At 42.7% G+C, this 23224-nt stretch overlaps 1 protein-coding gene across 3 annotated transcripts; it reads right to left on the bottom strand.

Annotated features, from left to right (window-relative positions):
• Positions 1-2946: 2946 nt before the first annotated feature.
• LOC106572465 (uncharacterized) lies at positions 2947-22829 on the bottom strand. Of its 3 annotated transcripts, none has more exons than XM_014146675.3 (25): positions 22728-22828; positions 20951-21098; positions 20148-20293; positions 19746-19968; positions 17815-19622; positions 16516-16687; positions 15673-15774; positions 14656-14723; positions 13774-13929; positions 13080-13163; positions 12812-12964; positions 12610-12717; positions 12319-12451; positions 11973-12074; positions 11817-11858; positions 11605-11684; positions 11338-11450; positions 10970-11238; positions 10604-10749; positions 10271-10361; positions 9909-10057; positions 9654-9739; positions 7766-7835; positions 7431-7549; positions 2947-7172 (listed from the first exon to the last, which is right to left on the bottom strand). In XM_014146675.3, the coding sequence occupies exons 2-25, from the start codon at positions 21078-21080 to the stop codon at positions 7031-7033; spliced, it is 4692 nt and encodes a 1563-aa protein (XP_014002150.1). In that variant the 5' UTR covers positions 21081-21098; positions 22728-22828; the 3' UTR covers positions 2947-7030. The 3 variants fall into 3 exon arrangements, with proteins under 3 accessions (XP_014002150.1, XP_014002151.1, XP_014002152.1); XM_014146676.3 differs by having other exon boundaries at positions 15673-15732; XM_014146677.3 differs by lacking the exon at positions 13774-13929 and having other exon boundaries at positions 22728-22829.
• Positions 22830-23224: the final 395 nt, after the last annotated feature.

Below are 23224 nucleotides of genomic sequence, written 5' to 3'. Positions count from 1 at the left end.
CACGAACTCGTATTTTTTTAAATGTATTAAGGGATCGCAACCATAGACTGTAAAAAGATCGCAACTAACTGAAAGGTACATACACTGCCACCTACGGTACAGGAGTGTGAAGCCGGTCACGGCCTATATATGCACCACAGATGAAACAATGAGCCAGATATTTTACCTGCTTTATACATGTGAAGTATCTGAGAGGTGTTTTATTCACTACCAAATATGGTGATGAGAGGAAGCCCAGTGGCGGGTAGTGGGAGAAGATGGATTTTAGCCGACATTACGCAAATTTTCTAATCGATGAAACATTTGATCTCCATACAGTTTTCTGTTTCCAAAACTAGAATCTGTAACAAACAGAGTGGACTGGGTTTTGTTGACTTTACCATTTGCCGAAGTTTATAAAAATTGCGTTGTTTAGATTGAGCACAAGGGCGAATTGAGTTCTTGCACACGCGCACTTCAGAGTAGGCGTTCCCTAACGGAAATATGCAAATAAATGCTAGAACACGAATAGCATCTCACTAGCTCGTGCTTGGCTCTGCCCACCTCCTCGCTTGTTCTGCCCTCTATGATTCATTTGCTCCCATTGGAAAGGACAGGCTCTGGTCTATCTTGAGTTAGTCATACAAATCTTTGCCTATACTACTACAGGTAACTACCAAAATAACGGAATTACCAATAGTGTCTTAATAGGTCATTTGGCCACCATGAGCCGCAAGAAAAGTGTCAGGAAGTCTATTGGAGGGATGTGACACCGTTCTTCCACAAGAAATTCCATAATTTGGTGTTTTGTTAATGGTGGTGGAAAACTGTTTTAGGCGTCGTACCAGAAAATCCCCTAAGTGTTCAATTGGGTTGACACCTGGGGACTGAGACGGCCATGGCAAATCGTGTTACATCAGCAAGTTGAGCAGTCTTCGTCACTGAAGCTCCTGCCAAATGTGTGTGAACAATCACCCCTCTTTCAAAGTCACAGATCTCTTTTTGTAGCCTGGTAAACAAAATAATGGGCACACTTTTTTTTTTTATGACCCTAAGCATGATGGGAAGTTAATTCCACACCTGTGTGCAAGCACCTGCTTTAAATATACTTTTTATCCCTCATTTTCTCAAGTGTTTCCTTTATTAAACAGAGAGTAGCAGCAGTGTAAAAAGAGGGGTTGGGGGGCACACAATGCAAATAGTCCGGGTAGCCATTTGATTACCTATTCAGGAGTCTTATGGCTTGGGGGTAAAAACTGTTGAGAAGCCTTTTTGTCCTAGACTTGGCACTACGGTACCGCTTGCCATGCGGTAGTAGAGAGTACAGTCTATGACTGGGGTGGCTGGGGTTTTTGACAATTTTTAGGACCTTCCTCTGACACCGCCTGGTGTAGAGGTCCTGGATGGCAGGCAGCTTAGCCCCAGTTATGTACTGGGCTGTACACACTACCCTCTGTAGTGCCTTGCGGTCAGAGGCCGAGCAATTGCCGTACCAGGCAGTGATGCAACCAGTCAGGATGCTCTCGATGTTGCAGCTGTAGAACCTTTTGAGGATTTCACGACCCATGCCAAATCCTTTTAGTTTCCCGAGGGAGAATAGGCTTTGTCGTGCCCTCTTCACGACTGTCTTGGTGTGTTTGGACCATTCTAGTTTGTTGTTGATGTGGACACCAAGGAACTTGAAGCTCTCAACCTGCTCCACTACAGCCCCGTCGATGAGAATGGGAGCGTGCTCAGTCCTCCTTTTCCTGTAGTCCACAATCATCTCCTTAGTCTTGGTTACGTTGAGGGATAGGTTGTTATTCTGGCACCACCCGGCCAGGTCTCTGACCTCCTCCCTATAGGCTGTCTCGTCGTTGTCGGTGATCAGGCCTACCACTGTTGTGTAGTCTGCAAACGTAATGATGGTGTTGGAGTCGTGCCTGGCCATGCAGTCGTGGGTGAACAGGGAGTACAGGAGGGGACTGAGCATGCACCCCTGGGGAACTCCAGTGTGGAGCTCCCTACAAACCTCACTAATCCCCCCCCACCCCCTGACCCTATCAAACAAACTCCCTTTATACATCATTCAGTTCACAGACTAATTTCAAAGAAGAATTCAATCCCATATGCCCTAATATCATCCTACTCAACATAACTTCCTCCCTTCTGTTCCCATTACATGGCACTAGGTTACCGCCCACACAGATTTCCTTTTACTATAAAAATGTATCCCCTTAGAACTTGCATCCTATTGCCTCTGCCAGCAATCCAACCCAGTCTTTCAGATCAACATTTTAACCTCTCCTCTACCAAGCTGCACCTGCATATCCACTTTATTCATTTACATTGCTTTCTTTGCAATTATACAGTATCTACTATATAATTTCCACTGACTCCTGTATGAGCAGGAATCCAACCTCTGTGTCATTTCTTTGTAATTCTAACAAAATCGTAATAACTTCAAACCATAAATCCTCTTGCTCTGATTTTCCTGATATTAAACTACATAAACTGATGCAGAATCCATACATATTTATACTCTTCTTGGTTGGACATCCTCTATCCATTGCAATCCAAAAATGATTGCTTCCATTTCTGTTGAATATACCGATTTATTATTTGTTAATCTCTTGCATAGATTAACATCAAACTCAGGAATAAATACACCTGTTCCTGTATTCACGTCAATGGGGATCCTTCAAACCATCTGTGTACACTGCCAAACAAGAATACAACGTATTACTAATATATTGATCCACTATTATTCTTACATGATCTTCTTCACACCACTGTTTCTTTTCTTTGTTCAGGTTAAGATTAACATATGGCCTTGTATAAAACCCCAATAGCACATTTCACCTACAGGCTTGGCGTGTACACAACAGGCTATGGTCCCAGAGGCCACCTATAAGCTTTAAGTGCACACACACTATAATATAAAATCAATAAATTAACCGACTGACAACAAGGACAAAGTACAAATAATACAATTTGGGAAGTTTATTTCTAATCTCTAACATGACTGTAGACGTGGGACAAAAGCTTTACATGGAGTAATGAGACTGTGACAACTATACATTAAACTAGTCTGTGGACAACTAGACATGTTTTATACAACCTGACCAATATTATATCAATATTAAACACACCATGCAAGAAAATAAGAAAACAATTGAATAACATAGCACCAACAGGAGTCTAGTGAAGACCCTTATAACATAACATTTGAGGTATTGGTATAAAAGTATTATCAAAACATACAGTACACAGAACGATATTGTTCATTCCTTCTGTTTCATTTAAAAAAACAAATTAATAAGGCCAGCATTTTATGTACGTAAATCACAGTCCAGACGGTGTTCAACTGATGGTGCTTATTAAAAACAGAAATGGTAAGAAAAAACACATTTGGTATCGAGTATGTGTTCGGTCTCTGAGTTAAGAGAAGTTTGATGTCAGTCACCACACTGACACACAGCATGAAAGGAAGGTATGGAACTGACACACAGCATGAGAGGAAGGTATGGAATCGACACACAGCACGAGAGGAAGGTATGGAACCGACACACAGCACGAGAGGAAGGTATGGAACCGACACACAGCACGAGAGGAAGGTATGGAACCGACACACAGCACGAGAGGAAGGTATGGAACCGACACACAGCATGAGAGGAAGGTATGGAACCGACACACAGCATGAGAGGAAGGTATGGAACCGACACACAGCATGAGAGGAAGGTATGGAACCGACCACAGCATGAGAGGAAGGTATGGAACCGACACACAGCATGAGAGGAAGGTATGGAACCGACACACAGCATGAGAGGAAGGTATGGAACCGACACACAGCATGAGAGGAAGGTATGGAACCGACACACAGCATGAGAGGAAGGTATGGAACCGACACACAGCATGAGAGGAAGGTATGGAACCGACACACAGCATGAGAGGAAGGTATGGAACCGACACACAGCATGAGAGGAAGGTATGGAACCGACACACAGCATGAGAGGAAGGTATGGAACCGACACACAGCATGAGAGGAAGGTATGGATGCTGGAGGGGAACAAGGGTTCAAAACTAAACTGATAATGAGTTAAGAATCTCAATAACCCCAAATGACAAACAGTACTTATGATTTCAGAATGTAGAGTAACTTCAAGTTGTTCTATGAAAGATGGTTGTGTTGTGATATATTTCAACAAACTTGTTGCGAGAGATGAACAGAACAGTGCGGTTAAAACCATCACTTCAACTTAACACAGTCTACTGGTCATAACAGCACACGTCCAACACAGGCATGAAACCGAAGTGGGTATTTTATGACTAGGCCCTCCATGTGACCTTCATCAACACCCTAAGAACATACAAGGGAATTTTAAAATAGTTGCTTTCAAACTTACACGCTGCCTGTCTGATTTACTGAAAGGATTACGAGACAACGTTTATGATGTATTCCTTTCCTCAGAGCTTTGTCCAGCTCCCTTTGAAATATTAAAGAATTAATAATAATTACAGGAGAAAAATAGTTCTACACATGTGTTGTTCCTGGGTTTTAAACAGTTGTTTAGTAGGCATTTGCAATTAAAACCGTTCCTCTGCCCATTGCTCCAAGAGAGAGGGAGAATGTCCACATCTTACTATTTAAATCAAAGCTGTTAGGACTGGCTTTCAGCAACTTTTTCTTTGAAGAAAAAAAGCATGCATTATACAGTGAGGGGAAAAAAGTATTTGATCCCCTGCTGATTTTGTACGTTTGCCCACTGACAAAGAAATGATCAGTCTATAATTTTTATGGTAGGTTTATTTGAACAGTGAGAGACAGAATAACAACAAAAATCCAGAAAAACGCATGTCAAAAATGTTATAAATTGATTTGCATTTTAATGAGGGAAATAAGCATTTGACCCCCTCTCAATCAGAAAGATTTCTGGCTCCCAGGTGTCTTTTATACAGGTAACGAGCTGAGATTAGGAGCACACTCTTAAAGGTAGTGCTCCTAATCTCAGCTTGTTAACCTGTATAAAAGACACCTGTCCACAGAAGCAATCAATCAATCAGATTACAAACTCTCCACCATGGCCAAGACCAAAGAGCTCTCCAAGGATGTCAGGGACAAGATTGTAGACCTACACAAGGCTGGAATGGGCTACAAGACCATCGGCAAGCAGCTTGGTGAGAAGGTGACAACAGTTGGTGCGATTATTCGCAAATGGAAGAAACACAAAAGAACTGTCAATCTCCCTCGGCCTGGGGCTCCATGCAAGATTTCACCTCGTGGAGTTGCAATGATCATGAGAACGGTGAGGAATCAGCCCAGAACTACACGGGAGGATCTTGTCAATGATCTCAAGGCAGCTGGGACCATAGTCACCAAGAAAACAATTGGTAACACACTACGCCGTGAAGGACTGAAATCCTGCAGCGCCGGCATGGTCCCCCTGCTCAAGAAAGCACATATACATGCCCATCTGAAGTTTGCCAATGAACATCTGAATGATTCAGAGGACAACTGGGTGAAAGTGTTGTGGTCAGATGAGACCAAAATGGAGCTCTTTGGCATCAACTCAACTCGCCGTGTTTGGAGGAGGAGGAATGCTGCCTATGACCCCAAGAATGACCCCACCGTCAAACATGGAGGTGGAAACATTATGCTTTGGGGGTGTTTTTCTGCTAAGGGGACAGGACAACTTCACCGCATCAAAGGGACGATGGACGGGCCATGTCCGTCAAATCTTGGGTGAGAACCTCCTTCCCTCAGCCAGGGCATTGAAAATGGGTCGTGGATGGGTATTCCAGCATGACAATGACCCAAAACACACGGCCAAGGCAACAAAGGAGTAGCTCAAGAAGAAGCACATTAAGGTCCTGGAGTGGCCTAGCCAGTCTCCAGACCTTAATCCCACAGAAAATCTGTGGAGGGAGCTGAAGGTTCGAGTTGCCAAACGTCAGCCTCGAAACCTTAATGACTTGGAGAAGATCTGCAAAGAGTGGGACAAAATCCCTCCTGAGATGTGTGCAAACCTCGTGGCCAACTACAAGAAACGTCTGACCTCTGTGATTGCCAACAAGGGTTTTGCCTCCAAGTACTAAGTCATGTTTTGCAGAGGGGTCAAATAATTATTTCCCTCATTAAAATGCAAATCATCTTATAACATTTTTGACATGCGTTTTTCTGGATTTTTTGGGGGTTATTCTGTCTCTCACTGTTCAAATAAACCTACCATTAAAATTATAGACTGATCATTTCTTTGTCAGTGGGAAAACATACAAAATCAGCAGGGGATCAAATACTTTCTTCCCTCACTGTATATAGTATCCACATGCTTGACTATATCACCCAAATTAAAGCCTATAGATGGCAAGTGAGACAATGTAAGTCAAAATGTGTGTCCTGTGACCAACTCTATCATTAAAAACCTAAACATACTCTAGCACCACAGAGAGAATAACAATGGTGAATATTGGCCAAGTTAAAATACAAACAAACACTCAAGGCACATTTTCTGCCTTAGTTTGAATATGAATTTCAGATTTTCAATTCTCAGGATCTTTTTTTCCAAACAAGTAAGAAAACATTAGAGGGTTCAGTCATATTTACAAGTGAATAGGATTTTATGACTATTTATAAAATGTAATTAAAATACAGAAAACTGCAGATTTAAGACACAGATCAGTACTGAGGTAGATAGTGGGCAGGGTTTGAGGTCCGATCTCACCATCATTGACCAAATGTAAACAAAACATCAAATACATGATTGACAAATGTGAACTACTCCAGACAAACCGAAATAACCAAAAAGTGTCAGTGCATTGGGAATACTGTGATCCTATGACCACACTGCATTGAAACAGCTGCTCATTAACTGAAAACAAATAAAACAGACAATACAGACAGTGGTACAAAAAGACTAAGATGATTAAGGTCAGTCTGATAAACACAGGATAATTTCATTCACTGAGAAGCAGGGCAGGATAAGTATACTGTTTTTATCCTCCCCTCTCCAACAATCAGCCATTTCATGTTGCTGTTGTTGTTTACAGTGTAGCATACAGGAACGTGAGGTTCCTACTCACAGGCAAAGTAGTCCTTGAGTGGAGCGAAGAGGTGCCTGATAACTGGTACACTCCATGATCGGCCCAGTACTTTTTGCCGCTGGCTCCGACCCATGTTGTTGACATCAGTGTAATGCTTGGGAAAGCCAAAGATCCTGCAGGAAGGTCAATCACATAACGTGGAAAATGTTAGAACAATGTCAAAACAACCTGAAGGTAAGTGTATTTGTACCAGAAATGACAGATTACATTCCGTTAACTAAGACCATTGACAAGTGAGAGCCGTATCCATGAACAGTCATGGTATAAGAATGGTAACGATAACAAATTAAAACAATGTTAATACACTGTAATCACTTCTATATTCTACGCTGTCCACCCCTACCCTTTTACTATCAATAATAAAGGCTTACTTCTCCATCTCTGTGCACCAAAGGTAGTCCTCCTTGCCATTAAAGTCGACAGGTAGGGGTCCCATCTTCCCCTGTCTGATGGAGTTGGACTTGGTGGTGATGGTACGAATTTTGTTATACTATAAGGGAAAGAACAGACATAACAATCACAGCTTTAACCATGTTTCAAATATGGACATCCCATCTGATGCTAGAAACTCATTCATACATATGAAAATATACATTAGAATTAATCTGAACTTCAAACTTTTAACTTCAACCTCTCTTGCCAGTGAAGAACTGATGGCTCAACTGAATTATAAAACCATCTAAATCGCAAGAGCTTATTAGTGTACCTTGGCCGTGCGTCCAAGCTCCAGACAATCCTGCAGGTTCACCTTGTCATCCAGAGAGGTAGCTAGAGGTCTAAGGAGAGAAACACACAGTCAGTGAACTCTCTGCCAAACCATCTTAAAGTAATTTTACTTCATGTAGATGAGTTGAACATAAGAAAAACAACATGATATTGAGAGTGCATGTGTTAGTGTTTATCAGTAGGAGTGTGTGTAGATGTATGGGGATGTGTCTATGTGTTAGTTGTATATACAGTTGAAGTCAGAAGTTTACATACACCTTAGCCAAATACATTTAAACTCCGTTTTTCACAATTCCTGACATTTGATCAGGGTAAAAATTCCCTGTCTTAGGTCAGTTAGGATCACCAATTTATTTTAAGAAAGTGAAATGTCAGAATAATAGTAGAGTGATTTTATTTCAGCTTTTATTTATTTATTTCACATTCCCAGTGGGTCAGAAGTTTACATACACTCAATTAGTATTTGGTAGCATTGCCTTTAAATTGTTTAACTACGGTCAAACGTTTCAGGTAGCCTTCCACAAGCTTCCCACAATAAGTTGGGTAAATTTTGGCCCATTCCTCCTGACAAAGCTGGTGTAACTAAGTCAGGTTTGTAGGCCTCCTTGCTCGCACACACTTTTTCAGTTCTGCCCACAAATTTTCTATAGGATTGAGGTCAGGGCTTTGTGATGGCCACTCCAATACCTTGACTTTGTTGTCCTTAAGCCATTTGCCACAACTTTGGAAGTATGCTTGGGGGCATTGTCTATTTGGAAGACTAATTTGCGACCAAGCTTTAACTTCCTGACTGATGTCTTGAGATGTTACTTCAATATATCCACATAATTTTTCTACCTCATGATGTCAGCTATTTTGTGAAGTGCACCAGTCCCTCCTGCAGCAAAGCACCCCCACAACATGATGCTGCCACCCCGGTGCTTCACGGTTGGGATGGTGTTCTTCGGCTTGCAAGACTCCCCCTTTTTACTCCAAACATAACAATGGTCATTATGGCCAAACAGTTCTATTTTTGTTTCATCAGACCAGAGGACATTTCTCCAAAAAGTAGGATCTTTGTCCCCATGTGCAGTTGAAAACAGTAGTCAGGCTTTTTTTAATGGTGGTTTTGGAGCAGTAGCTTCTTCCTTGCTGAGCGGCCTTTCAGGTTATGTCGATATAGGACTCGTTTTACTGTGGATACTGCTACTTTTGTACATGTTTCCTCCAGCATCTTCACAAAGTCCTTTGCTGTTGTTCTGGGATCAATTTGCACTTTTCGCACCAAAGTACGTTAATCTCTAGGAGACAGAACGCTTCTCCTTCCTGAGCGGTATGACGGCTGCATGGTCCCATGGACTTGCATACTATTGTTTGTACAGATGAACGTGGTACCTTCAGGCGTTTGGAAATTGCTCCCATGGATGAACCAGACTTGTCGAGGTCTACAATTTTTTTTCTGAGGTCTTGGCTGATTTCTTTTGATTTTCCCATGATGTCACGCAAAGAGGCACTGAGTTTGAAGGTAGGCCTTGAAATACATCCACAGATAGACCTTCAATTGACTCAAATTATGTAAATTAGCCTATCAGAAGCTTCTAAAGTCATGACATCATTTTCTGGAATTTTCCAAGCTGTTTAAAGGCACAGTCAATTTAGTGTATGTAAACTTCTGACCCACTGGAATTGTGATACAGTGAATTATAAGTGAAATAATCTGTCTGTAAACAATTGTTGGAAAAATTACATGTGTCATGCACAAAGTAGATGTCCTAACCGACTTGCCAAAACTAGTTTGTTAACAAGAAATTTGCAGAGTGGTTGAAAAACGAGTTTTAATGACTCCAACCTAAGTGTATGTAAACTTCCGACTTCAACTGTATGTTTACCTGTTCATGCCCGGGAGGTTTCCCCAGAAGTAGCGAGCTCTGTGAGCTGGGCTCACTTTTACTGCATCGATCAGGATGGGATTGCACTGGAAACAGATGAGATTATTAGTCATTATGAAATGAATACGCAAACATACAGGAAAATGTATTGACCACAGAGAGAGTGAGAAAGAGCCAGAGAGTGAAAGACGGAGAGAGACAGGCCTCATTGACCATGAAATAGCGTCTTCTTATAGAAATACCTAGTATTTTTACCTCAAGGAAGCGACAGATGTCAGCCTTGTCATGACCGCTCATGGCCACCACATTTTCAAAGAGCCAGAAGAATGGCCGATCATCATCTTCCCTTGGCCTCATCATGGTCAGCATCCTGTAATATTCAAAGAACAGCCTGCCTGTGCCCTCTGGAAACAGAGACAGAGAAAACCAATGAAACATCATTAAAACACTTTTACTAGGCCAATGGAAAGGTAAGCATGTACATGTAACAGTTGGCTACTCCGTTAACTGCTGATAAAATAATGTGAAAACGGACTGGATAAAGTGCTTCAGACATTTGCTCTCTACATTGTCTAGTAGAAGCACTCTTTTTACTTTGAAGTCAGGAGGTTCCTTACCAAATAAGCCCTTCCGAGCAGGGTTGACACAGGCCAGGTCGTTGCAGGGGCTTCCTCCAATCAGGAGGTCAAAAGGACCCCATTCAGCCAGCTAAAGCAAACACACAGACACACAAAGGTTACACTCTTAGAAAAAAGGGTTCCAAAAGGAAAGGGTTCTACCTGGAACCAAAAAAGGGTTCTTCAAAGGGTTCTCCTATGCGGACAGCTGGAGAACCCGTTTAGGTTCTAAATAGCACATTTTTGTAGAGAATGACCATAGGAGTGTGTGTGTGTGTTGTAATGTGTTCTAACATGAATGTGTGTGTGTGTGTGTGTGTATGCTGAACTCACATGTTTCCTGGTGATGGTGCGTACGTCGTTGATATGCTCTATCTGGCCCTGGTGTTTGATCATACCCACAGCAATCGAGTCCCCACAGATCTCAGAGGCAATGTAGCGTTTTATGATGAAGCCCAGGTCTTTGAGCACCAGGTACCCTACAAGAGCACAATGGTCATACACAGCCACCCAACACTATTAACCACACCTAAAAAAGACACAGCAAGGACCAAACCCTGACCTTTCTGCACACAGTAACCTGTCAGATAACAGAAGAAACACCTGCTATTGCATATATCCTCATACAACACATCACAATCACTCATCTGTAACAATCTCCCCAAGAAGAATGAAAGCCCATATTGAGAATGTACAAACCTGTGGCAATCCCATCAAAGAGAGACAATACCCGGATGGGTCTGCGTTGATGTGCAGGGATGGAGGGATACATCCTGTGGGGTTCAAATTCGAGGGCACTGTTGTTGACGAAGAACTCTTGAACACGCACGCTCCAGTCAGGCCGTAGCTTGAGTGATCCGTTGCACTGGGATGGTAAGCACATGAAGCAGCTCCATGGGTCCACGTCCTTCAGCTGGTTAAAGGTTCCATCGCCAACCAAAAAGTTCAGGCAGTCCTTACAGAAACACCTGAGAGAGGAAGAGAACGACAGAGAGGATATACATGTAAAAGAGGAAATGGGAGTGACAGAAGAGAGAGGGGAAAGTGTACTCTTGAGCAGTGCTTACCTGCAACAGCTGGCATTGCCACACAGAATGACCTCTTGGCCAGAACAACAAACAGTGCAGTAGGACTGGTAGCCATCTTCGTCGTATCTGTACAAAGTCTCAATAAAGTTCTCCTGTAAAGGTTACAAGGGACAGCTTTACCATGGGGACGAGGGTAATTAATGTCAACAATCTTTCAAATGATAAGCAGACATGACCTAACATGTCTACGTTTACATAAATAAACTGAACAGTCATTAAGGGAATAAGAAGACGCAGTTGGTTTACCTTACACTTCTGGCAGAGACTCCCTTCAAACAGTGGGTGGAAGGTGTGGATTTGTGGGGTTCCACATGATAAACAGAATTCTGAGGTGATACAATAATTAATTGTATACATTAGTATAGTAAAATGACTGATTCCATTATATGCCATCTTTCAAAAGCGCAGAGAAATACAGAGCAAGAAAGTACAATTACAGTGGAAAGAAATCGAAATACCTTCAATTTTCTTGCCTTTCATAACCTTTTGTACCATTGCCCCTGTGAACAACAAAAAAGGAATTTAATTTATGTAAATATAATTATTTAGTGACAGAGTAATTAGAAAAACTGCCCTCATTAATGAATATGGATTACGGTGGGTATAGGACTTACCTCTGCTGTAGACCAGATTCCCAGAGGATGGTCTCTTCTTATTCACATACTTCTTCTTAGATGGGGGTTGGTAGTCTGAGTCTGAAGATTCTGCCATCAAATCTTTGGGAATGAAACAAAACAAAAAGAAACTGAGATGACCTGCTAATACAAGTGTAATTACAGTGTTACTACACAGGAATAAGTGTTACCCTGTTGTGGAAATATAATAGAAGCAACACAAAGCACTACGGGGTGAAGTTTCACCTAGGTACAGAGCTTGGTCAGCTTCCCCTCCCCCAATCCTCTTTAACCATTTTAGGGGAGATCACCGTTTAGGAGCAACTTCAATCTAAATCACACATACCAGCGGCTGGGGGGTTGAACCCATCTGGTCCAGTGGGCTGGAATCCACTGTGGGCCCAGTCCAGCATCAACTTAAGCTCCTCTTGTTTATTCCCCGCTGCAAGAAAGAACTTCTCACAGCGTTCACCAGCCAACTGCATAGACATGAAATATGAGTGGTGAGTGAGTGATGTGGTGCTTTGTGGTATTATACAGTATGGAATATTGTGATATATATGTTAAGGTAATAAACAGTGATGTACAGAGCTTTACATTAGAATGTTATACAGTGATAAAATAATTCCAGCCCTACCTCAAGGACCTGGTAGATGGCATCTTTGTAGGTGGGAAAGCTGGCATAGGAATTCTTGCAGAAGCACTTTGCAAAAGCTGCAAAATGCAGAAGCCTCTCTGTACAGATCTGAAACACAAAACAAAGGAAGGATTCAGATTAAACATCAATCTGTTCTGCAGATTAATCTTGTTATTTACAACGAGTCAAGTCAAGTCCTCACCTCGGAAAACATGCTGTCTCCAAACCACTCTACCCGGCGCATGGATACAGGCGGTGTTTTGTTGGACTTCCAGAGCACCACCAGTCCAGGCCACCAGGAGAAGCACTTCACCTTTCCCCACACCAGCTCTCCAGTGGGGAAACCCTTCCCATCCTACAGGGTGAGACCCCGGGAGATGGAGGGTTATTCACATGGGTTTACATGATAAGGAAGCATGTTGCCATGCATAGAAAATATTTGTGATACTAATTGTCGTAAAAGTAGGAACCTGGTAATCAACGCCCTTCTTTGCTGCCCTGCGACTCGGAGGAGACACATTGGATGCTGATGTTTGATTCGCATTCTTCAGGGGCTGAAAATCAAAAATATTTATGCTTGAATACAGATAAAATAGTCTGAAGACAATGACAAACACATTTACAGATTAACCAGAAAAATGTAAACAAAAACACTTGAAAGGTTGTCTAATGTGTGACTACAATTGTAAATATCCTTTAATAATTTTTTATATATATACACACATGTAATACACTACTCTGGTACTTGGTTTGTCAGCATTTATTTAAGCGACCCAATCCAGCTGACCATGGTGCACAATTTCAGAGTATTTAGAATGATAAAGGTGAGGAAATGGGAGACTACCATGTCCATAAAAAGTGTTAGAAGGGAAGTCAGAATGTTAGAAGCCGAATCACAAGAGCCACGCACAGCAATGATGATGTGCCAATGACAGCCAAGCACACCCTTATAACGAAATATACATGTTCTCTTGCCTTTTACTGTCCCATTCGCCAGAGGGGCTCTCCTACAGGCTGGTGGGCGAAGATATATGAGGACGGGCTCATTATTATGGTTGGAATGGAATTAATCCATGTGTTTGATACCGTAGCCATTACAATGAGCCTGTCCTCAGGTATCTCTGCCCACCAACCATCACAGGTAGGAGCTCTGACAGTACCTACCGTCGCAGCCTCGGACTCCTGGTCCTTTTTGCTGTCGTTGTCAAGAACCTGTGGCTTGGCCCAGGCACCAGCACCGGCACCAGCATGAAATACAGTTCTCGCCTCTGGCTTCTGGCGTAAGCTGCTCTCCCAGCCATAAATGCCCTTAATGTCGCCCTGAGGGACAACACACATGCACACACACACATTACACACATCGCGCACACACACACACACACATTTACGCATTCAAGCACTCACACACACACTCACCTTCTCACATCCAATAACTAGCCCACTACTACAAACCATAAAGCAGACCCACGTGAAAAAAATGGAAATAAAAATAAGATAAAAAAAGCTACTGATGAGGTTAGTTTGTTAGACAAGGGTGAAAAGCTGGCATGCACTTGTCAAAGGCAGAGTTTAAGGTTTTTGAATTCAAAGAATGTAAATTCTTAAAGAATGGTTGATTGGACAAGCAACAGCAGTGTTAAGCATACTGCTGACCTCTATTTAACGAGGCCTGTAGAAAAAAGTTTACCATAATGTCAAGATTTGGAGACATCCATGCACACAAAAGATCCATGAACGCTTTGCTTTGTTTGATTTGAAAGAATGATATTGTTTCCATTGTCAGGTGTTGTCACATGCAGTTTATTTGGGGTTTAATTTGTCACCCCCCCACTACAGCAAGGTAAGAACATAGTAAAAACAAGCACAGGCTCCAATATCGATGTCTGTTTTCTACCGGGAAGCTCTGTTATGCGAAGTTGATTATGAGTCCCAACAAAACAATAACGTCACTCTTAGCTAAATCTTAAGTTACCATATTTGTCGAATTGGTTCACCCAATACTGCCAGACATGAAATAAAGAAAGAAAAAAGAATACTAAACATTACCTCCATAGTATTTGTCCAAATGACATCATCCTCAACGAACACAGTATTGTCCTCATTCTTTGGTCCATCTACAAACACAAATTGTATTAAACCAAATAACATTTTTTATTCAGAAAATACATGAGTTCTGCCTGAAATTGTCCAAAAGGTGAAAAGACAACGCATAGATAACTAAAAAAACAGGGTTTCATTGAAAAGCATTGAGGGAAATTTGAATTTCAGTTTACTCCCTGCATTGACTGAATTGAAATGGAATTAACCCCAACCATGGGAAGAGCAGTAGGCAAATTGTGAAGCATTCTCTGGTAATGTGTCACCTGTACACTGCTTAAATGGAGTATAAAGGTCCAATACAGCTGTTTTTTATCTCAATAACAAATCATTTCTTAAGTACCCTACAGTGATTGTTTTCAATTAAAATGGTCAAAAAGAAGAAGAAACTCCATCCAACCAAAACAGGCTGAAATTTCAGGCAGTCTTTTCAAACAGCTCTTAAACTAAAAGGGCATTATTATCGTTTTCACAATTTCACAGTATCATTTCAACCTCATAGCGTGGAAATACATAGAAAACACAGGAAAATCACTGCACTGGGCTTTAAAGGGGTCAATCAGCAGTTGAAACAATAACAAAGTGTCGTCCCCGCCACTGTTTCGGTAGAAATCTGAGGGACAGAGCTGGAGAAATGGAACCACTTTAAAATTCATAGACAAGTCTATGGATTCAAGGACTGACCATCCATGATATCAACATTATCATTTTAAGGCAAACATTACAGTGTTTGCTTACATTTACAAACATTGGAGTAAAACAAGCTTATATTTTGGGTTCTGATAGGAAAAGACAGTTGAACTAAGCTCATGAGGCATTTAGAAGTTATATTCTTCAGGAATCAATGGGAATATATCATTCATTTATAAGTCCAAATATGGATGTAGCAACTGCTGATTTCCCCTTTAAGTGATCTAGATGATTACCAAATGACCATCTTCAGTAACTGTCAATATCTTTTCTTACTGATTATCTTCTGCAGCCGCACTGTGCATGGCTTCACTGTCCCATTAAGGTAATTCCCCTCTGGAAAACAACACATTGATGCTTCCATTATTAACAGGGATCCTGTGATAGAAGTATGTGAAACACAGAGAATCAATGGACAGTGAAAGATTACAACCCATATACTACTGTAATATGGCATCATGACTACAATATTAGATGATTAGATTTGTAGCTGTTTTGGTGCTGTGTAGGGTGTCATGTCAAAATGCACTTTTGCTCTCAAAGCTTGTGCATACCAGACAATGCTAATGGCACCACACACATGCAGAGATGATGACAAATGGTTTCTAATATGTGACAGTGCCCATGTCAGGGTATTTGCATGCACATGTTTTGAAATTCATATGAGAGGCATACAATTACAGCTAACTCAACCAATGGTATGGTATGTTGATAGTTTCCCCTCTATGATAATACCATCCCCTTTAAATAACAATAATGATTTCTCACAAAAAAATATAAATCTGTCTATTCACTCTGTTAAACTTACACAACAACTTCTATAAGACTGTCCAGAAATGTAAACGTGAAGCATGCTCATGCTACCCTAACAATGGAGAGCTACCGCCATCCTGTACATCTCAACCCATTAAAGCTAACCCTTTCATGTGCTAATCCACGTGATAAGCTGCTTATCGGTACACACACAAACTAATGCTAAACCAAAATGGAGCTGTACCTTAAAAAAGCATTTGAGTGCTCTTGTGGGTACTACTCAACACATTATTAATACACTTCATTATTATAATTATATCACATTCTATTAAATTCCTATCCCAGTCCCCTGATGAAATAACGTACCTGATGGAATCTTTCTGGAACGACCTCGATTTTTCTTCTTCCTGCCAAGCCCGTTGACACTGTTGTTGTCTGAGAGAGTGCTATCACTGGTAAGGTCTACTTCCTGAATGGAGTCCAGCTCACTCTCTGTCACACTGTCAGCGAACTGGGCAGCATCCCCATTCTCCACAGCCTGAGAACACAGACACAAATAATATAGATGCAGATACTGACTGACTGACTGACTGACTGACTGACTGACTGACTGACTCTCACACACACACACACACACACACACACACACACACACACACACACACACACACACACACACACACACACACACACACACACACACACACACCCTGCCTTTGGAAAGTATTCAGAACCCTTGACTTTTTCCACACACAGCCTTAATCTAAAATTGGTTACATTTTTCCCCCACATCAATCAACACACAATAGCCCATAATGACAAAGCAAAAACAGGGTATTAGAATTTTTTGCTAATATTTTTTTTTAAATAAAACCGAAATATCACATTTACATAAGTATTCAGACCCTTTACTCAGTGCTTTGTTGAGGCACCTTTGGTAGCGATTACAGCCTCGAGTCTTCTTGGGTATGACGGTACAAGCTTGGCACAACTGTATTTGGGGAGTTTCTCCCATTCTTCTCTGCAGATTCTCTCAAGCTCTGTCAGGCTGGATGGGGAGCGTTGCTGCACAGCTATTTTCAGGTCTCTCCAGAGATGTTCAATCGGGTTCAAGTCCGGGCTCTGGCTGGGCCACTCAAGGACATTCAGAGACTTGTTCCGAAGCCACTCCTGCATTGTCTTGGCTGTGTGCTTAGGGTCGTTGTGTGCTTAGGTGTACCTTCACCCCAGTCTGAGGTCCTGAGCGCTCTGGAGTAGGTTTGCATCAAGGATCTCTCTGTACTTTGCTCCATTCATCTTTGCCTCGATCCTGACTATTCTCCCAGTCCCTGCCACAACTATGCTTCATCGTAGGGATGGTGCAAGGTTTCCAGGAGTCTCATAGCAAAGGGTCTCAATACTGTAAATAACGTATCTAAAAATACATCTAAAACCCTGTTTTGGCTTTGTCATTCTGGGGTATTGTGTGTTGATTGCTGAGGAAATGTTTTTATTTAATCCATTTTAGATTAAGGCTGTAACGTAACAAAATGTGGAAAAAGTCAAGGGGTCTGAATACTTTCCAAAGGCACTGTAAGTACATAAATGGGACAGTACCAACGCAATAACTTCCATGCAGGCATGCAATGACATACAAGTGTGTGATGCTTCTCATCTTTCACATACCTGTGTGAAGACCTTCTGAGCTTCAAGTGGGGGGCAGGGCATGGCTAAGAGGGTCAAAACAAGTTTCCTGAAGATGGTGGTCGACCCAGAAGCCTTCAGCACAGTGCTCCAATGTTGCTCCAGTGAGGGTGCTGCCGAGTCATTCTGGACCCCTCCATCACATCTGTTTTCTCCCTCGTCCCCCTCTCCCTCCTCTGCCAGCTGGTATTCCAGGAACTCCTTGTTCAACTGGCTGATCTCCTCGGGTGAGCTGCAGAGCCCCAATTTGGCCCCCAGCTCTCCCACAGCCTTCCCCGTGACCTTCAGCCTGCCCTGAGGGCTCAGTAGCTGGGCCATGCTCCTCAACACACCGTCACTAAGAGGCAGCCCCTCCGCCACGCTGGCTGTGAGCGCTGTGTAGAAGGACAGAGCCTGTTCCTGTAATAACTTCAGGGCTTCACTTCCTGTCTCTGATAACTCACACAGAAAGTCCTCCACTACAGCCCCACCCACGTTCAGTTCTGCCCCTGCCAGGTGGAACTTTGTGGTCTTGAGGAGAAAGGTGTCACGTTCCTTGAGGAAGTCCACGACGGCTTGAGGACGGAGGAAACTGGAGGCATAGGAGCGCAGGAGGCCGCTGGCATCCTGTAGGATCTGCACCAAGTCAGCCCGGGCTGAGCCCTCATGGTGATGCAGTCGCTCCTGGAAGACACGGAGAGGCTCTAGGGCCTGGTCCAGAAACATGAAGATAGCCCTGAGTTTGGGATCCTGCAGCTGTGTGCAGATGAGCTTAGCTTTATTATCTATGTTATCCTCTTTGTTACAGGAGCTGAAGTGGGAGATGAGATCGGTCCACATTCCCAAAACCTTCCTGACTAACATGCAGAAGTTAAGGCAGCAGGTGGTGAGGGGAAGGGTGAGGCCATCAGTACCGCTAATGCTGGAAAACAGTTCCTTCAGGTTGTCATCCTTGGTGGAGCAGGAGGAGTAGTGGGAGTAGATATCTACAATAAGCTCCTGGGCCTGAGTGGAGAGCTCCGACACCCCAGCATGGCAGGCTGCATCAGCCACTCCATACAGCCCACTTAGCACCACTATGTTGGGGTTGAGTTCCCTGAGTTGTGAGCATATTGGCTCTGAGGCAGAACCATTACCATCTGAGTAGAGAGCAGCGAGGTTAGCTGCAGGAAGCCCAAACCTCTCCAAGGTCTCCACCAGAGCTGCAGCTGTTTTCTCTCCAGCATTGCCATCATCTGGAGGCTGCAGAACATCCAACAGCCTGATGCAGTGCCTGGCTGCCTTTTCATCAAAATACCCCACTAGAACTACGGAAGCCATGTCAGTTTGCCCTAGCACCACTCCTCCGTACATGTATATGCAGTAAGGAGTCTTTTGGCAGGCACTCACTATGTCCTCTGGGTACTGTAGTCCCAGGACATACTGGCCGTATCTGGTAGACACTTGGTCCTCAGCCGCGGAGGGACCAGAGACACAGTTGGCTTGAATGAAGCGAAAGACCAACTCACTACAAGGTGGAAGGTCGCTGCAGCTGCCCTGTCTGCTTTTCCCTGAGTCTGGCGTTAGGGTAACATCACTGGCAGCCAGGGAAAGCTTGCTGTGCTTCTTGGACTGTGAGTGACGCTTCAAGTCAAACAGACCTGAGTGATAGATGTTGAAGTTAAGATCGCACAGACTGCAGTAGGCATAGATCTCTCCCAGAGTGCTGGCCCCCACCCAGGAGTAAGTCTCCCTCCATATATCCTCATAAATAATACGTTTCCTTTGATACTTCCCTAAAGCTTCTTCATCCGTGTTGGTTTCCAACCCCCCTGTCGAAAAAAGGAAAACACAAATAGATTAACACAAAAAGATCAACAATAAGCTATCTTGATTATACGGTCATAAACAGAGCAAATAATATTTCAACCCATTATATGTAAAATAATGAACACCTGATTGACTGGGGCTGCGGCTGGCAGAATTGCAGTCCTCTAGGTGAAGTCTCTGAGGAGAGCGGAAGCGGAATCTGGCAGGCTGGATGTCCTGGCCCTGGCGAGCCTCTACAGGGTTATACACCTGCCCTTTCAGGTTAGCCTGGAAAAAACTCTTGAACCACTTCAGGAATATGAAGTTGGGCTGGAACTTTCCGTTTATCAGCTCCTCCACTGGAACAGGCTAAAGGGGAGGGATTTAGAACAATAAGCAAATAACACAAAGAAACTAAGGGAGAATCCCTCTCCCCATGTATAAAATATTAACATACAATAAAAAATATCCTTGACTTAAATGTGATGGACAAAAAGCTACGGGTGTAAGTAATTTATTTTCAGAAACAAAATGGGGTGTAGTCAAACCTTGGTAACACCAGTCTTGTTGAAGCCAGCTTGGAGCATATTGTAGTTGTGGAGGAAGTCTGACATGTCCTGGGCCTGGAACTTCACTGTGCTCAGGTCGATGCACCCAGGGAAGATCCAGTCCATCAGCTGGCAGTAGCAGGAACCTTCACACCACACCCACACAAAAGACGTTTAAGACCCTCTAGTAACCAGGGAGAGCAGGACAGAATAGCCTGTAGTCTCCAACAGGTCAATCACCAGCTACCAGTAGCTCGCAGCCCAACTATGAGTAACAATTCTGAAAGTACATGCAATTTTCACATTTTCCACCGCAAACTGTCATAATCAAATCTCACAAGTATCAGACACGGCAAGCTCCCAGCTAGTTTCTAACTAACGTAACACTGACATAATCCCACTCCCGATTAGTCACTATTGGCTTAAAAAGACCTACCGAACACAATATCTGACAATTAAATGGCAGAGAACATGGTGCACTACTTTCTCTTGCACACTAAGGACCCGGGGAAGAGTTTGCAGGGGAGAGGAAGAGAAAATAATGGGCCTATTTAAAAGCTAGAAAATAAGGAGTAGATCACGACAGGTTTCATTTTTTTTTTTAAAGTAGCTCTCTTGCAAGAAAAGGTTGGAGGCCCCTGCTGTAGTGAAACGTGTGCTTTTCATCAGACATTAGAGAGAAAGGTACCTGTCCACTAAGTGTCAGGAGTCTACATTTTTCTATATGATAAAAGCATTGTAGACGGCTCTAGGATTCTTGCTATAGCATAGCAATGAAGCTGTGTGACCTAGTGAGACAGTACCTGAGCATATCTGCTCCACCTCGGTGAATTTGATGTCCAGGGTCTTATTGAGCCAGTCCAGCAGTTCAAAACGGCTGCATTTCTCTGCAGTGGCATCAGGGGTCTGGTCCAGGTCCACATTTGTCGCCATTTTTCTGTTATTTAAAAACTGACATAAAAACAGAGACGTTTCACATGGACATTATAGCATTTCTTTCAAATATAACATTTGAACCTCTGTAATCATTTTTTTATAAAAAGTACTGGTTTCAAATGTTATACACCAACAACTAAATGACAATCCTTCTGTATTTAAGACTATATTTTCTTGGGTCAAATTTGTAATTACCAGTGTCACATTTTGATTTCTTGACAACAGTTTATCTGTCATCTGAAGCCATAACAGCCCCCAATCAGGCAAAAAGAAGATCGGGACCACTCTTTCATAGGAAGGTCCAAAGCTCTATGTTGTCATAACAACTGACAAACCTATTCCATAATTAAACCAACCCTGTTCCCCTTCAGGGGGCAGCATGGGGTATTGGGGTAGACAGACCAATTGATGAGGCCACTCAATCTTTTGTTCTACAGAGAAAGGGCTGCTTGACTTTTTGTTGTTGTGTGGCAATAGTCAAAGGACAGTTCTTCTCCAAATCAATCCTACTATTTTACACAACTTATTTCAGTAATATTAGGCTATCCTTTATAAAGGCCTACTGGTTGTACAATATTAAACAGACCCCTTTAAGGGTTCATCATAAGACTGAAGGACTCGGAAAAGGCAAACTGCCAATGCAACGGGTAGTTTATTAGGTTTCATTATTGTGTAAGTATATGGGTGTGTTACATAGGCGAATTCAAATGATCGGATCCATGGGAGAATATTGCAGGCACACGTTTGCAAAACGTGCAAACCACATTGCTTTCCCTGCCTCTGTTAGTTCTGAGTTCGACACGCTGGGTCATCACTAGTTACCATAGCCACAGTCCTAATTTTGGCTAAACGCCTCTTTCTACAATTTATCTTCTTAAAATTTGATTTTAAACCTAACCCTAGCCCGAACCACACTGCTAACCGTAACCTTAAACTACAACCAAAAAGCACATTTTTGTTTGTATGCATTTTTAAGATCTAGCCCATTTCAGCTTTGTGGCTGTGGTAACTAATGATAACCGCCAGCTGGTTTCATTTCTCCCCCTTCCTACGTGTATAAAGAACTTTCGCGGGGTCATTTTTGCCGCGAATGTTCCATGCAAAGGAAGAGCAGAGCAGTCTTTTCTTTATTTTTTCTCCGATACCGGTTATTGCCAGACATGCACACTGCAGCTCAGGATATGGTAATACTGTAGCCTAGCTTCCATTGTCAACAAAGCCGTTGCCTTTGTACTGGTGGGTAATCCAACACGTTATGATACTATGGGCTACTGTACTTTTTTCATCTAATCTTGTTCTTCAGCATTGCCATCTAATATTCCCTAACATACATGTAAACAAATACTGTAGGCCTATTCATTATAAGACAGGGCATTACTTCTACTGACATGGTATCATCAAATGCAGTAGGCTACGGTAACATAGGAGTAAGCATGCCGGTTCCTAGGCAGTTGACTTGTCTTTTGTTCAACCAGTCTTTGTGCTTTTGTTAATAGTTGGTAGTAGACCAATTGGCATACACAATGTTGGCTATAAACAATAAATATACACGTAATCATAGCGTCACCATTCGTGGCGCATGCGAAGTCGTACAGTGGAGAATGATAACTCGTGGCTTTAAAATATGAATCATGGGTCACCTACCTGTGTTGTCCTTCCTCCCCGTAGACTACCACCGGGTTGGAGAACCACGGGCTTCTACCCCGATACTCTCTGATGACGTCTCTCCAACCTGGCTATTCTGATTGGCGGACTGAACGAAAAGGGGACGTCCCGTATTCATACAATGGTAGTAAGAGTAAGAAAAAATGGCAAGGCCCAAATGTTGAAATTGTGCAAAATTATATAATTGTATTTTATTCGCATTTTGATAATGCGTTTGCTCGACGATTTATGGAAACACTGTCGAAAGCTTGTGCGTACTCTCCCGTTGGCGACCGCGGTTGATCGGCGCGAACTTTATTGCCAGTTCTTGACTACATTGGCCGACCAGGGAAAATCAGTCGTGGGCTATAAAGGGCCTCGAGCACGACTGAAAAACCTCCTGACCATATGGATATCACTAGTGCTAGACTTGGACTGAAATAAGTTCGAGTAGAGACCACCCCCCAGGCCGTGGCCATGGTACCCACGTAAGCCCT

Source organism: Salmo salar, chromosome 15 (genome assembly GCF_965601325.2).
Source record: "Salmo salar chromosome 15, fSalSal1, whole genome shotgun sequence".
Lineage (NCBI taxonomy): Eukaryota > Metazoa > Chordata > Actinopteri > Salmoniformes > Salmonidae > Salmo > Salmo salar.
The sequence above is the reverse complement of the archived record's forward strand: the minus strand, read 5'-3'. Positions and strand labels throughout refer to the sequence as shown.

Excerpts from the sequence above, each read along its gene's own strand:
- LOC106572465 (XM_014146675.3), bottom strand. The coding sequence starts at position 21,080 with ATGGCGACAAATGTGGACCTGGACCAGACCCCTGATGCCACTGCAGAG. Across the intron at positions 10,750-10,969 it reads CTTTGATGGGATTGCCACAG|GGTACCTGGTGCTCAAAGAC; the intron begins GTTTGTACATTC and ends GTGCTCTTGTAG. Across the intron at positions 7,550-7,765 it reads AGCTTGGACGCACGGCCAAG|TATAACAAAATTCGTACCAT; the intron begins GTACACTAATAA and ends TTTCCCTTATAG.